Source organism: Salminus brasiliensis, chromosome 16 (assembly GCF_030463535.1).
Source record: "Salminus brasiliensis chromosome 16, fSalBra1.hap2, whole genome shotgun sequence".
Lineage (NCBI taxonomy): Eukaryota > Metazoa > Chordata > Actinopteri > Characiformes > Bryconidae > Salminus > Salminus brasiliensis.
This window is the reverse complement of record NC_132893.1, coordinates 9,153,124-9,168,044: the sequence shown is the minus strand read 5'-3', so window position 1 is coordinate 9,168,044 and position 14,921 is coordinate 9,153,124. Positions and strand designations below refer to the sequence as shown.

At 38.5% G+C, this 14,921-nt stretch overlaps 2 protein-coding genes across 2 annotated transcripts; one reads left to right on the top strand and one right to left on the bottom strand.

Annotated features, from left to right (window-relative positions):
* The first annotated feature begins 521 nt into the window (after window positions 1-521).
* Window positions 522-6,539, top strand: ckmt2a (creatine kinase, mitochondrial 2a (sarcomeric)). The gene is made up of 10 exons (XM_072659653.1): window positions 522-1,178; window positions 2,418-2,605; window positions 3,538-3,736; window positions 3,884-3,979; window positions 4,073-4,294; window positions 4,601-4,686; window positions 5,172-5,295; window positions 5,395-5,529; window positions 6,092-6,217; window positions 6,312-6,539. Exons 2-10 carry the CDS (start codon window positions 2,457-2,459, stop codon window positions 6,426-6,428), a joined length of 1,254 nt encoding a protein of 417 aa, XP_072515754.1. The 5' UTR covers window positions 522-1,178; window positions 2,418-2,456; the 3' UTR covers window positions 6,429-6,539.
* Window positions 6,540-9,654: 3,115 nt separating this feature from the next.
* Window positions 9,655-14,920, bottom strand: ube2l3a (ubiquitin-conjugating enzyme E2L 3a). Its single transcript, XM_072659249.1, has 4 exons — window positions 14,836-14,920; window positions 12,471-12,566; window positions 10,816-11,002; window positions 9,655-10,542 (listed from the first exon to the last, which is right to left on the bottom strand). Exons 1-4 carry the CDS (start codon window positions 14,860-14,862, stop codon window positions 10,388-10,390), a joined length of 465 nt encoding a protein of 154 aa, XP_072515350.1. The 5' UTR covers window positions 14,863-14,920; the 3' UTR covers window positions 9,655-10,387.
* Between the last annotated feature and the right edge of the window lies 1 nt (window position 14,921).

The following is a 14,921-nucleotide window of genomic DNA, read 5'->3' as shown; positions in this document are numbered from 1 at the left end:
CTGAACTGTGACTTTTAGTATGTGCCTTATGTTTGGGCAGTGCAACCTTGCACCCCCTGGCACCATCTGTTTGCATCACCCCCCCCCCCAACTCACACACACACACACCTGTGTGTAGTCATGTCCCCAGGCGCTCAACCTGCAGGCGCAATATAGATTACATACTATATTTTGCCTCTATCATAATTTAATTAAAAAAATCTATAACTTGAGAACATGCCACACATCAAAACAATTAGAAACTTTACAGATTTATTTGGGAGTACACTATGTGATAGCCTTTTTTTTGTTAGCCATTTTTTGTGCATGTACATCATTAGGTGGTGCAATAAATACTACATAAAAATGCTCAGCAGCCATATATTCAATCAAGTGGATTTTTTGCAGACTTTGCATTCATTGATAAATTGAAATATCTGGATGCTGTCAGCCAATCAGCATTTAGTAGGCATTTGACAGGCTTATCATTGACCAATCAGGATGAAACGTGAATGGTATGTTAATGTAGACCCTGAACTGGATTTAAACAAAAATTAATTTAATTTAACTTCATTTCTTTTAATTAATCCTTAATAGCTTGAAAATAGTTTTTTCAAACTAGTCTGGAATTGTGTCCAATCACTTCAAATTCAAATTCAAATGTTTTTCCTTAATATGGTCTCTATCAATTAATCATTGCAACCTTGGCATTTTAAACTTAAATTGCTATAGCTTATCAGCATTGGACCTATAAACTCAAAATTACGATGATGATATGATGTCTATAGATGTCAAATGGTACTGTTCTCTGACCTGAATAATGTTGCAGTTACATATCATGTCAGAAATTAGCTGTGACTAGTGGTTACCTTAGAGACCTGATTGTTAACTCTCACTCTTCTGTGTTATAGGGATCAAATAAATTAAAAACCAAACTATGAAAGATAGACATGAAATAGGATTCACGCAGAGTGACTCCTGCAAAAGTGTCAGACCCTCCATGTCCTCCATGTTGAGTAGCGGTGATATAGAAGCTCAAGGGTGAACTGGATGACAGACACACAGGTCATGACCTGACACTTTGAAGAGGATTGGCCAGCAGGACAGGGTCTAATCCAATAGCAAGGCTGGAGAGCCATCTCTTCTTACAGATTGTGCTTCTTCTGAGTGAACACTGGAGTCTGGAGCAACAGCGACAGGTACCTATTTCAAATATATCCAATTTTGCTTAAGCTTTTGTTTAGAGAACTGATAGAACTGTCTTGTCTGAGTACATTGTTCACAACAAACTTAAATACTGAAGTGTCATAGGTTGATTGGAGAGAAGCAGCTACTGAAGTCATTTTGAATGGCAATGTAGAGTGTATTAATAAAATGGGGACTTATTGTTGACAGTCCATGCTATAGGAACTGAGGCTTATGCTATTGATTCTTGTTTTGTCTAAGCATTTTCTGCAACTGGCTTATAAACTGCAATTTAAATGTTAAACAAGCAAAATGTAGTCTTCAGTGAAAAAAACAGGTTTGATCTTTACATTAAGGCCCTATCATTAAAGGGTTATAATCCACTGGGACCAGGACCAGAGCTAAATCTTAAATGTGGGTAAAACTCTGACAAACTACTTGTTAAGGTCAAAAAATCATCTGCTTTCAATATTTTATACAGTAAATAGATGTAAAGATGTTGGCCTTTGGTTTCCCAGCAGAATGCTATGATTGCCCAAGAGGCTTTTAAGTAGGATTGGTCCAGGATCCAAATATTTTATTTTCAGTCCTCTATTCTATGTTACAGGTAAACTAGACCATGCTTGCTTTTTGGGTCTTGATGGATTATACAGTTGTGCTACCTCAGAACTGTATTTTAAAATATAGTGAAGGCTATGTCAGTCAGGGAACATGTTGCTGAAGGTCAGCCACATTGTTGTTTTTAATAAAGGGAAGATTCTTGATGTAATAAATTCAACTTGAAAGACCATCAGTCAATTAACTTCCAAAGGTGACCTATGAACAGGACAGCCATCTTGGAGTAGTCAAGTCAAGCCTGTACTGTAAGTCGAGTGTCATCCCTCAGCTTAGGTCATCTCACTCTATCAGCTCTATCGGTCAGCCTTTATTTTCACTTGAAAGCACATTGAAAGTGACCATTTTCAATGTAGCCAGGTTTAAAGTATAAGTAAAGTATAAGTAACAAATCAAACCGAACGAACCAAAATTACATACATAAAACCCTAATAAAACTCCCAATAAAAGCATTGGGAGAGAAATAAAGATATGGAAATATATAGGTCAACATAAGAAATGACCAACAAATTTTGTTATTATGTCCCTTGATAACTAGGTCAGTGCAAAATTCTCATGAAATTAGTGATAACAGAAATAGGTTAACATCATTTAACTGCTGTGTTAATGCTTCATCTTTCATTCTTCCTCCTATGTAGCCCTAACCGGTGTGACTTGGATCTAGAAACACATTTACGATGGCAAGCTCCTTCACCAAGTTGCTAACTGGCCGGAACACTAGCCTGCTTCTGGCCAGCTTGGGCGCTGGCACCATAGCAGCTGGCTACCTCATGCGGGAGAATGCCAAGATCTCAGCTGCAGAGAAAAGGAAGCTCTACCCCCCAAGGTATTTCCACTTGCCCTGTAGATCACTATATTGATGCATATTGCATATCTTTAACTTTACTCATGTTAAGTGTCTGGAGAATTGCATAGTAAAAAATAAAAAATTGCAAAACATTGTAGTACAAGTTTGATATATGTAATGTAGATGCACTAGCCTATAGTACAGACTGCTATAGTGTCACACTGAAACTAAGTGAAAGGTAAAAGGGGGGGAACTGTTAAACTTAAGAAGCTTATGTGCAGACTTGCCAACAACCTCCTGCGCCCTTTCTTCTTCACACTGGAAAGATCAAAACAGATTTTCTGTCGAGACATAAGCTTCTCTTCAGAGATATCCCTAGACAGTCTGTTGCGTTAATTAACTGGCAAATTGGTGGAATGTGTAAAAGCAGGGGAAACACTACACTGCAAAAAATGATATCTCAGCAAGTGAAATTCTGTAAAAAGCATATGTTGTTGTAAGTATATGATTATTCAGCTTATTACTAACTTATTTGTATTTTTTATTTAATTTAATCTACGAAAAGTATCTTTTTCCTCTTGCAAATCATTTTGCTTTTTTGAAGCATTATTTATTGACAGGCTAAATTATCTATTTTTATTTGTTGAATTAAACTAATAAAGTAAGTACATTTTAGTAGATAAAATCACTTAAGTAAAAATAAGTTAATATAATGAATAAATATTAACATTAATAATATTCCTGCAATAATCTGAAAATGAGAAATATTAGATATTAAGCATACACTTGCTAGGATATTTTTTGCAGCATAACCTGTATAGGACTGTGGCATCCTGATACTGGCTTTAAAAACCTCTGTTGCAGAGATTTTTGTTAATCAATTAATTCATCACTCTATAAGGCCTCAGAAGACACCTTGACTGTAAGGATCTTAGGAAGGCCTAACTTTGTTATGCTGTTTCTCCTAATAGCGCTGACTTCCCTGATCTTCGAAAGCACAACAACTGCATGGCCAGTGCTTTGACCCCAGCCATCTATGCCAAGCTCAGGGACAAAGTCACCTCAAACAACTGGACCCTCGACCAGTGCATCCAGACCGGTGTAGACAACCCTGGTCACCCCTTCATCAAGACAGTGGGTATGGTTGCTGGTGATGAGGAAAGCTATGAGGTAAAGTACAAAGGATAGTATAAATGTGTAATTCATCTAACATAATTATAGCTCAAATATTTATTTAAAATATCCAAAAAAAAAGTCCCTCACATATCTTCAGCCCATTGTTCTTTCTCTTCCCTTTTTTCTACAATGACAATGCAGGTGTTTGCTGAGCTTTTTGATCCAGTGATTAAGGACAGACACAATGGCTACGACCCAAGGACCATGAAGCATCCCACGGACCTGGATGCCTCCAAGGTCTCATCTTTGTCATGTTGTGATTCTAACAGCTTGGTTTCTTTGAGTTCTACAGTTTGTTTACACCATGCTGTTTCCATTGGCTCTATGTAGATCTCTTCTGGCATGTTTGATGAACGCTACGTGCTGTCATCCCGCGTCCGTACAGGCCGCAGTATCAGGGGCCTGAGCCTACCCCCTGCATGCTCCCGCTCGGAACGTCGAGAGGTAGAGAAGGTCGCAGTCCAAGCCTTGTCTGGCCTGAGAGGTGACTTGGCTGGGCGCTACTACAGCTTGAGTGAAATGACCGAGCTGGAGCAGCAGAGACTTATTGACGTGAGTAGCAACCTCAAGAACTTCAGGATAGTGGTTTTTGCATAATTCTGAGAAATAGGAGATGAGTGAGTCATTCCAGTTACAGAAAGCCATTGTCATTCTTAAAGACACTTTCTTGAAGCCCATTGTCAGACTTGACATGCTCACAGAACAATCAAGTGTGGTAGAGCTGAGAGTGCAGTCCTGTGGTCTTCTAGGGCTGACATTTCCCATTTCCTTATAATCTTATAGACAGGTTGTATTGGGGTTTCCTCTCACAAAGTAATAACAAACTCCTAATTTGCTTTCCATGCTGCTGTGGTTCAGGAACACTTTCTGTTTGACAAGCCAGTCTCTCCCCTGCTCACTGCAGCTGGGATGGCCAGGGACTGGCCAGATGCCCGCGGTATCTGGTAAGGCAAAATGAAGAGCGACTTGAGAGAGACCAGTTTAGAAGCCTGACCACTTCCTGTTCCTGTCTTTACATTCACACTTTAGGATGTTGTTTACCTTAGCTTTCCCCAGTTTTGTAGCATTTTTTTCTTCATTTTTCCTTTTTTTTAGAACCATATCTTGTTTAACAAACCTGTCTCTCCATATGTTGATGGTAGCAGTTGAAATCCTCTTTTAATTCCTTTTTCAATTCTTTCTATTATAAATGTCATCAATGACATTTTACTTTTGCAGATGATTTTATTTAATTCAAGAAATAACAGATGATTTAACTTTTGTCAAAAAATGATGCTTGAAACAAAGTGTATCTTATCATTTTACTACAGTAATCCCAAAAATGTTAAGAATTAGGAATTACCCACAGAGTCTCTGTTTAACTCATTTAGAACTTGAGCTGCATGCTCTTGAATCACTAAAACATAACATTTCTATTATGATTCAAAAGGCACAACAATGACAAGAACTTCTTGATATGGATTAATGAGGAGGACCACACCCGCATCATCTCCATGGAGAAAGGTGGCAACATGAAGAGAGTGTTTGAGAGATTCTGCAGAGGGCTTAAACAGGTATGCAAGCATATCACAAGCCTGTTTATAAAATTAGAACCTTATACATTGTTTCCCAACCTATTCCCATTTTACTCAATCATGCTTATTAATTTTCAGGTGGAGCACTTGATTCAGGAGAGGGGCTGGGAGTTTATGTGGAATGAACGCCTGGGTTACATCCTTACCTGCCCATCCAACCTGGGCACTGGTCTGAGGGCTGGAGTACATATCCGCTTACCAAAGCTAGGCAAGGTGATCACCAACAACAAACCCAATCATTTCTACTCTGCATGTTTTCTATTATAGATTTAATACAAACAATATGGTTGATATTTAAGATCACAGATGCACAGCCACTTCATTAAGACCACCTCCTTTTTTCACTTTTGGCCATTTTATCAGCACTTCACCTAGCATTTAGGAGCACTTTGTAGTTCTATAATTACAGACTGTAGACCATCTATTTCTTTGCATATATCAGCAGGTATTATTTGGGTGGTGGGTCATTCTCAGCACTGCAGTGAATCTGACATGGTGGCGGTAGTGTGTGTTGGCTGGTACACGTGGATCAGACACAGCAGTGCTGCTGGAGTTTTTAAAAAATGTGTCCATTCACTAATCACTCTATTAGACGTGATGACTAGATGTTTCTGGTTGGTGGACTATTCTCTGTCCAGCAGTGACGCTGAGGTGAGGAGTGAGGTGCTGAGAATGACCCACCACCACAGGACCACCTGCTCTGACCATTAAAGAACAGGATTAGTGGGGCCCTAGTTATGCTACAATATGCAAACACCTATGTTGCCTTCTGCAGGATCCTCGCTTCAACAAGATCCTGGATAACCTGAGGCTGCAAAAGCGTGGCACAGGAGGAGTGGACACTGCAGCAGTTGGTGACATATTTGACATCTCAAACAATGACCGTCTGGGCAGATCTGAGGTAGGCAAAAAAAAAGAGCCTTAAAATGCACCCTTGGTGAACATCCTCTCTTTCTAGCTGTGCAAAAACAAGATTTCTATTACTGTTTTCATAGGTGGAGCTGGTGCAGTTGGTTATTGACGGTGTTAATTATCTAATCGAGTGTGAGAAGAGACTGGAGAAAGGCCAGGACATCAAAATTCCAGCCCCTCTATCTCAGTTCAGGAAGTGAGATGTTGTCACTTGGTCAAGCTGGTCCCAGCACAACAGCGAAGCACACAAACACTTTTACCAATCATTAACAGTCTTCTCCTAACCTCAATAAAAATGAGCCCTAAAAACATTTACAGTTCTTAAGACTGATTTCTTATTTGAAAATTGTTCTTTCTTCAAGGATGATGAGATCCATCATAATAAGAGGAGAATTGTTAGGACCTTCCTCTAGAACAAATTTAGGACAATCCTTAGGAAGATATTGGTAAATGACACCCAATGTCATTGACTTGACAAAGTTGTAGGAACCTCAATGGGAATAGTTCTTGTATTTAAACTGTTGTGTTTAGTCACTTGTTTAAGTGCCAGTGGCCTGTTCCTCTAAGCCCCAGGGTGGCTTTAGCAACATAAGTTACTTCATGCTGATCTTCAGTTAGAGCCTTTAAAGGGTTTATAGTAGTAACACTGACATAAGCTCCTAAGAGACAAGAGGTCTGACACATAACCCCCATTTACTCTGAGCAGCCATTGACTGAGGCCTAGTCTTTCTAAAGCCAGTAACTCATGAGTTTATTTACCTGTTACAACTAACTAACAAACAAAACAAAAAGTTTTACTGCTTCAACCATTGTTAGAGAGTTAGAGAGGGTTATTAAACACAGGGTTGTGGGTTCGATTCCCTTGCCTAATAAGCTGCCACTGTTGGGCCTTTGAGCAAGGCACATGGCTCTCTTTTACAGGAATACTGTAGCATGGCTGACACTGTGGTCTGAACAAGTGAAGAGAACAATTTTGTGGTACTGTACAACGACAATTATAAAGTATAATAATAATGGCAAGCATAATGACAATTATGACAATTAAAAGTAATAAAATTTGATTTTTCCTTTTAGATTGTAAAACCAGTTGATTCAGTTGATTCAACTGATTAATGCAAGATGTCCTACAGTAATCACTGGGCTTTCCAAAAGCACTGGTGCCGACCACAACCATCTTTAAAGCTTATTAGAACTATATCTACACAACCTTTTTGCCATGAGTGGGAGATTTACCTTAACTACAGACTACAACCTCCCATCATTAGACAGTCTAATCCTGTGGGCCTAATTTCTCCTCGTAGATCTTCTTAGTGACGTGTACCTAATAACGCTAATCTTCAGTCTATACCTAAGAACGAAGTGGGTTAAGAATGGGCATATAGCATGCAACACAGTGGCATAGTGGTAGTGTATGTCTCTGTGTGCACAAAATATATTTAGTCTACTGTTGCTTGTCAAAAACCTTACTGTAGGTGAAAGGCTTATGTAGAAGTCAGCCCAAAGAATACTGCCCAGTTACAGAATGGTTGTACTGTGAACTGTGTATAGAAAACACTGGAATAAAACAAGTAAGTGCTGAAGTAGTTTTACATGCAGACCACCGACATTCCCTTGCAAAAAGGCAAAACATCAACATGAAGACAACTAAACTATGTTAATGTACAACACCTCAAACAAAGAATACGCTGTAATAAAACACAGAGCTTACTTGTTCTCATCCATATATTTATTGTTTTGTATCAGGCTTCCTATTCTCCCTTCCCTAAAATTATTTTAAAGCAAGCAAGGCTTTAATGTAAAACACCCTTTTGAAAAAACACATGGGAATCAGTTCAGCTGCACAATGACTATATTAGAAAACTGTTTGAAAATATCTAATGTTTTGGCAGTCCCACAATACTGTAAGAGATGGGACCACCAAGAGATAAGTTATAATGCCGCTAGCCATTTCTACCTTTGAGTTAAAATGCCCCCTAATGGCCACAAGGCTCAAACACGCCAACTTAAACAACCCAGCTTATTTAATGCTGTGCAAGATTTTAAGAAGACTTTAAAGTTATAAGCCTCATGTGGAGTCATCCTCAAGTTTATATATTTTTTTCTGGTTGTAAAGGTGAATAAAATGAAAAGGCAGTGAAATACCTCTTAATAAATGAAAGTTAAATAAATTACTTCTAAAATAAATCTAAATGTTGCTGCCACGCCAAAACCTTTTAATAAATCCAAATTTCATTATAAATAATCCAGCAGAAATACTCCTAAGATTTCTTCCTTCTCCTGTAAAGATTGCAATATTGGAAATACAAGGTTTTTGCCCGACAGCAGCAATATGTATCTGTTATAAGCTTTTAACATGGCCAGATTAAAAAGCTATAAAAAATAAAGTTTAAAAATAAACACATATCAGCTAGTGTTGACTTTCCTGTGGTGATTTACAGAATTTGCAGAGTATTCGCTATACAAACAGGAAATATCTCCATCAACCTTATTGTAGTATTTTCTAGTTACCACTTCTGCCCCTACGAGTAGCCCCCACACCTTTCTTTCAACATACGTGTTAAATGTTCTTAAATGCATGTGTTCTTGATCTGTTAAAAACTGGAGAAAATGGACCAAGTAATAAGGTATAGAGAACAAATATACATTATCTGCATTCTAATAACGCTGAGAGAAGTTTATAAATTTGAACAGCTCTGGACTAAATGATGTGAAACCTGCCTTCCACCTTGAGCCAAGGCTTAGTATTGCAGTTCTATGTAAATGAGCCAAATAATTTTAGTGTTTAATTCATAAAGCATAGGTAATAACAGATCCGAGTAGTCCCCTACACCTCATGTACAAACCAAATCATACACAATCAGAGATTAAGCCTGGGTTGAAAACTCTGATCCTAAAAGGCGGAATTCCTTTGCAGTTATGTGTTTTTCCTGCTTAATCACACCTTATTCTATTCAACTGTTAGTCGGCAGGTTTGGGAGATGTGTTCGATCAGGAGAATCAGCAAGCTGTGCCAGAATTCTGCATGGTCCAGGACTAGCTCCATGAAACCGACCCACTGTTGGTTCATTTTAGTGGTGCCTTTTAGGCACAGATATCATTTAAATTTGAAATAAAAGCTGAGCATAAAACTACATCGTTCCAGATCTACCAGAACTTGTGAGGATTATTAACAGAATTAAACAAGTGATCTTGGTCCCAGTTTTCCTGCTTGCCAAACTAATCAATGTCCAGGAGCAGTTAACAGTGCAACAAGTGGTAAAATGTAAAATGTTCAGAAGTTCAAGAACATAACACAACACAAAATAGTGTTCTTTATCTTCTTAGTCAAATTTGAAACTAGTTTAAGGCAAACTACTCCCCAGTGCTTTGGCTTACAGGAACATGACTAGTAAAGCATGATAAAAAAGGACTGTTAAATGAGACAAGTTTTGTTTTTCCTTTTTTTTTTATAACATCATAAACATTGTATTGGTAACAGTGACTAAGCTGCAGTTTTGAATATTGGATGAGTTACAAACAGAGGTTATGAAGAACATAACACCTTGTTCCACAGAATACAGTGCAATCTAAGCAAAAAAACAACATAATAAAAAGAAATATAAAAGAAATGTCTGCCACACACCTTTTGAACCTCAAATGCAATAAGTGTCGCCTATCATTTAGTACAAGGTTTTCAACAAAAGACAAAGGTGTGGAAGGGAAAGACAGTGAAAGGACATTATATTATAATCAAGTTTACCGTAGTACTCTGCTCTGAAAACAGTCAAGATTCATTGCACAGCAGGTTGCGCGACCAGTACACATCTCTGTGCAAATTAAGAACAAATTAAAAGAAACAGCATTCACCCCCAACTCTCACTCCCACCGTCCAATTCTTGCAATTTTTTCTTTAAATCAAGTTCCCATTTAGGCTCATATTTGGACCATATTTTCTTTACACTATAGAAAAATCAGCCATCCAGTTGGCACCCAAAGGGCAAGTAGACTGATTCAGAAAAATCCTGTAGCAAGGTTGAAACGCTTTTGAGATGCTCTGCTCCAAGCTCTGAGAGGGTGTTGTGGGTTTAAGTGTGAGGGCAGGTTGGAAGGGTACAGGTAGAGGCAGAGGTTTATAGATTTGGAGGGATGGGCAAAGTGAGTGGGAGCCACACTCGCGTTATTAGTCCACTGGTCGCTTTTCCCCATGTTTCTTTGTAAACTCTTCTGCGTTCTTAAAGAACTTTTTACGGTCTTTTGAGTATTCCTCTGCTAAGTCGGCCCTCAGTGGGTGCTCTGGTTGAGGGTCGTTGACAAGGGCGATGAGGGACTGGATTACTAATTGGGGGAAGAAAAAAAAGAACACAATGCACTGTTGGATAAAAATACCATGACACTTACTCCTCACCTCCATAAAAGAGCCAAATACAGGGCTTCATTCAACAATACCGTTCTAAGAATACGCTTATATTTGTTTTTGAGAAAAGTGGCTTTTAGGATGATTTTTTTTCTCTTAAGAACAGTTGGTAAATAATGATCACACTCTATATTTGTTTTCTAAATGCCACATGAAAGTGTCATAGGAGAGTTAAAACAGCTGAGGTACTGTACCTTGATCAGTTTTGGTTGCTGGTTTCCAGTTTTCAGCACTTATAACTGGCAGGCAGACCTGGCCTTTCTCGTCAATGTTTGGGTGATAGATCTTTGTTTTGAAAGTGATTTTGGGAGGCTTAAACGGATACTCCGCAGGGAATATGATCTCAATCCGGAATGCACCTTTATCGTATGGGGGGTTGTCCTGCACAAAACAAAAAAGAACACATTTTTAACAGCATTTTGTTTTCACATAACTGTGATTCACATTCAGCAAGGGCAACATTTTAATTTTGGGATATCTTCCACTACATATTTTATAACCCGTCAAGAGTCTCTATGCTCAACAAACAGTATGTCTAACTACCTTTTGTCACCGTACAAAGACAATTCCTACCACTTGCTGTGTACCACTGACAACACTATGTACAATACTCCCCAGTAGTGTAACATACAAAAAACATATCTGAAGGTTAGATCTATCCATCACAATGTAAACTGATCTCAGGTCAGTTTTAAGCCTCTTTCACATAAGCACGTTTACCTACGCATTTATTTATAATTAAACAAAAAAAGGGTTAAGTGTGAATACAAGCAGGAGTTAAAATTTGACCTACCATTTTACCCACACCAGACCTAGTATAATACCTGGGTAGTTACCAGGAGGGCTTGTGTAAACAGAAGCAGATATATTATCTAGGAGATACTGCAACATCAACGGGTACAGACAGCAAAGAGAAATGTTTATCTGGATTTAGTTTGACAGTTTAAGTTTAGTTTTTGCAAACAGTATTTTATTCATGATTTTAGAAACAAGTAGCAAAAAAGTACCCTGCTTGTGCGTACGTGCAGCAACAAAGCACAACCAGCAAAAACTTCGATTGCATCCTGCTTACTAGGACTTCCACTGCAAGTATAACCACATGCATCCTGGTTGAGTGTAAAATGAGCTTTAGGTTTAGGATTTTAGGTTTACATTGTAAATTAATACAATTCTGTATACAACAGAACATACATGCAGGTGATAAAATAAGCTCCACAAACTGCAACCACTAAAACGGACAGCAACTTCAGAGTCAACTCATGAGCCGCTCCCTACCTAAACTGTAGGTCATACCACTGCTCATAGGCAGTCTTTATTAGCGTTCCAATTTAAAGTCCACTGTGATCTTGAGAAGGAGAAACTGACAGGCCAGTGTTTTCTACTGAAACAAAGGCATATGAACAACAACAAAGGAGCAAGACCACACCCAACATTCACCTTGCGCTCAGTTAGTAAAATCCAGGGTCAGCAACATTGCTGATTCAGCCGTCCTACAAAAGGGCTTTAAACAAAAAGAAACTAGGGCATTAACCTGAGCAATGGCATTTAATGGCACCTGTTAAAAGGGATTTGAAAGTATTATTTTAATTAAGTTATAAATGAGAAAATGTTTCTACTGTATACTGTGTTTTTATTTTTGTTAAATGTTTATAATGAAAAGGCTTATTATTCATGGACTAAATAATCATTTAAATGTTGCCATAATTTAGACGTGTTGCTTATCTGGACCTTACTAAGTAAGCATTTTAAGTACTTCCACACTTTTTGCTGAATAACTGTGCTACATCGTACATATCAAAGATAACTATGTCTTCGGAAGGATAGAGTACAAATACTTGATAATACTCACTGGAACAATGAGCCCTTGCCAAGTCAAAATGTTTGACTCGTCAACTTGGATGTTGCGGAAATTTTTCATTCCAGACTTGCGGATTTCATCAAGTTCCTGTATTTAAAAATAAAAGAAAGAAAGAAGAAAAAAAAAAAAGCAGCTCACATCTGAGATTCTCAACATCAGAGTTAGTGTATCTCCCCTTTCCTATTTAGTTCACAAACACACTGAAACAAAACACACATGACTTAATCATTGAGTACATCATGAGTGTCTGAGTTTTCAATACCAAGAAAAAAAATAAGTATCTTTCAATTGATTAAATGAGATCAAATCTAAATAACAATGAAAACCATATGTGGCCTCAACTAATCCACAGATCCAGCTTTAATTCAAATTCACCAGAATGTCTCAGAGAAAAGATAAATCACGCGACCCACAGATTGGCCTGTGAAGAACGCACCTTCTACCTTTGTCTGAATAAGCGGTCAATTTCCATAAAGGGAGAACAGAGGGATCAGAGCTGCTAATACCGACTAGGCTGTGAAACCTCCTAACTTTATTTATTAAGAAGTGACAGGGGGGACAAAAATAAATAAATAATAAAACTGCGCTCTGAATGCCCAACATTTGATGTCCTGCTATCAGAAAGCATTAAGCATGCATACGACAAACAATGCTAAATAATCCAACTGTATAATGCCTTTAATACACTTGTTAGCTAATGTTATAAATAGGAGTAAACAATTCATACAGAGCAGGTAAATATGAAGGTAAATATCATTTAATAAACCTTTCCGTCAAAGTAACACATTGTTTAGATTTAGTAAGTCCTTCCCTCGGTTTCCTTGATTTACTAAACCATTAACTACAGCCTCCCCTCTAAACTTGATTTATTAAACTGAAAGAACAATTTCAAGTGTCTAAATGTTATTCGTCTCCCTTGATACTTTAGAGGCTCAGTATTTTAACAAAGTTGGTTAGGCTATAAGGAGAGTACACAATTCTCTAATTAACCTAAATAACATCTTTGTTGTTTAGTTTGAAGCTCAAACAGAAACTATACTGTCAGGCCATCTGGGTCATTAGCTGGCTAGCGCTAACTGTGTTCGCTAGCCTAACAGTTTCTTTTTCCTCAAAACCAAAGCAGGCAGTTGGCGATGGCCGGCTGAACAAAACCGCTCCAATTACAAATACGAGACAACCCATTTAGGAGAAATACGGAACATCTGAGCGAAGTTCACATGTCGTCCATGGCACGTCCGGATCTATTTGCCAGGACTTCTGTGGAAGAAACGGGCGGCTGTTTTCCCTAGCTCACGGCTAACCTGCTAAACGGCTAACTAGACTTGATAGCCAGGAAGCAATGATAAAGGCGAAGGAACATAGTCAACTTCTTTAATGATTTTTAAATGTTTAAAAAGATAAAAATCAACAACGTTGCCTCGTGTTATGTGGTGTATTTGAGACTTCACTTTGCAAATTACCATTGTAAAATTATCTACTGAATTGTTAAATTAGAGCCATTAAACCTGAGAAACGCATTTAGTTCAAACCTGAAAACACCAGCCAGACATAACAAACAGGACAAGTTAGCTAGCTACTTCAGCGCAGAGCAAATGTCGTAACAGGTGTTACGCCAAAATTTGTGGACGCGGATGTGTGTGACCGTGGAGGGCGCTGTTCCGCATTATCTGTTCACATGCACGAGTGCTCTACGTAGCTAAGACTACGTAAAGTACTCAGACAAGCTTTAGCTTCTTCCTTGCATAAACACATCACTGTCAATACGTTGTCTCCTTCTTGTTTATATTGTTTCAAATGGATTGTAACAACCTACACTACTGTCAGATTTTACAGCTTTAGCACCCACTGATTCTGATCGCTACCGTCAGAATTTGTTACCTTAAAAGTATCTCCATAAACAACAGGTGAACACTAAATAAATCTTGTCATGTGACATTATGCCTTTTGAGAACGTTATTTTCTGCGGTGTTCATATAATGTCTCAGATTTTCAGGATTGTTCAACGAGAATCCAAAGCGCGTCCCAGTAATTTACGTAGTCTGCGTAAGCTCTAGCGTGTGACCATATCTTGTGAAACAACGCCCTCTACGGTCACACAATTTGGCGCTCACAGTTTTCGGTGTAACACCTGCTATTTCTGGTCATTTTTACCGGGACCTCAGCGGGATAAGCTGCTGCTAACTAGCTTTCGTAGCCTGCTGTCATACAGAGAACCGAGCTCTCTCGATAGATTCTCTTACATATTTATAAGTCGTCAGCTAAAAACGTCGGAAACCTTCGCTTTTACATTCGCCTGCTGTGTGAGCGAAGCTCCTAATTTCTGAGCTCCTCTTTTCTGACTGATCGGTATATTTACCTTATGCAGCCTCCTGCTTGCCGCCATCTTGGACTCACTGTCTGATTACCCACAATCCAGCGGTGGAGTCTCTGTGAGTCGCTGTG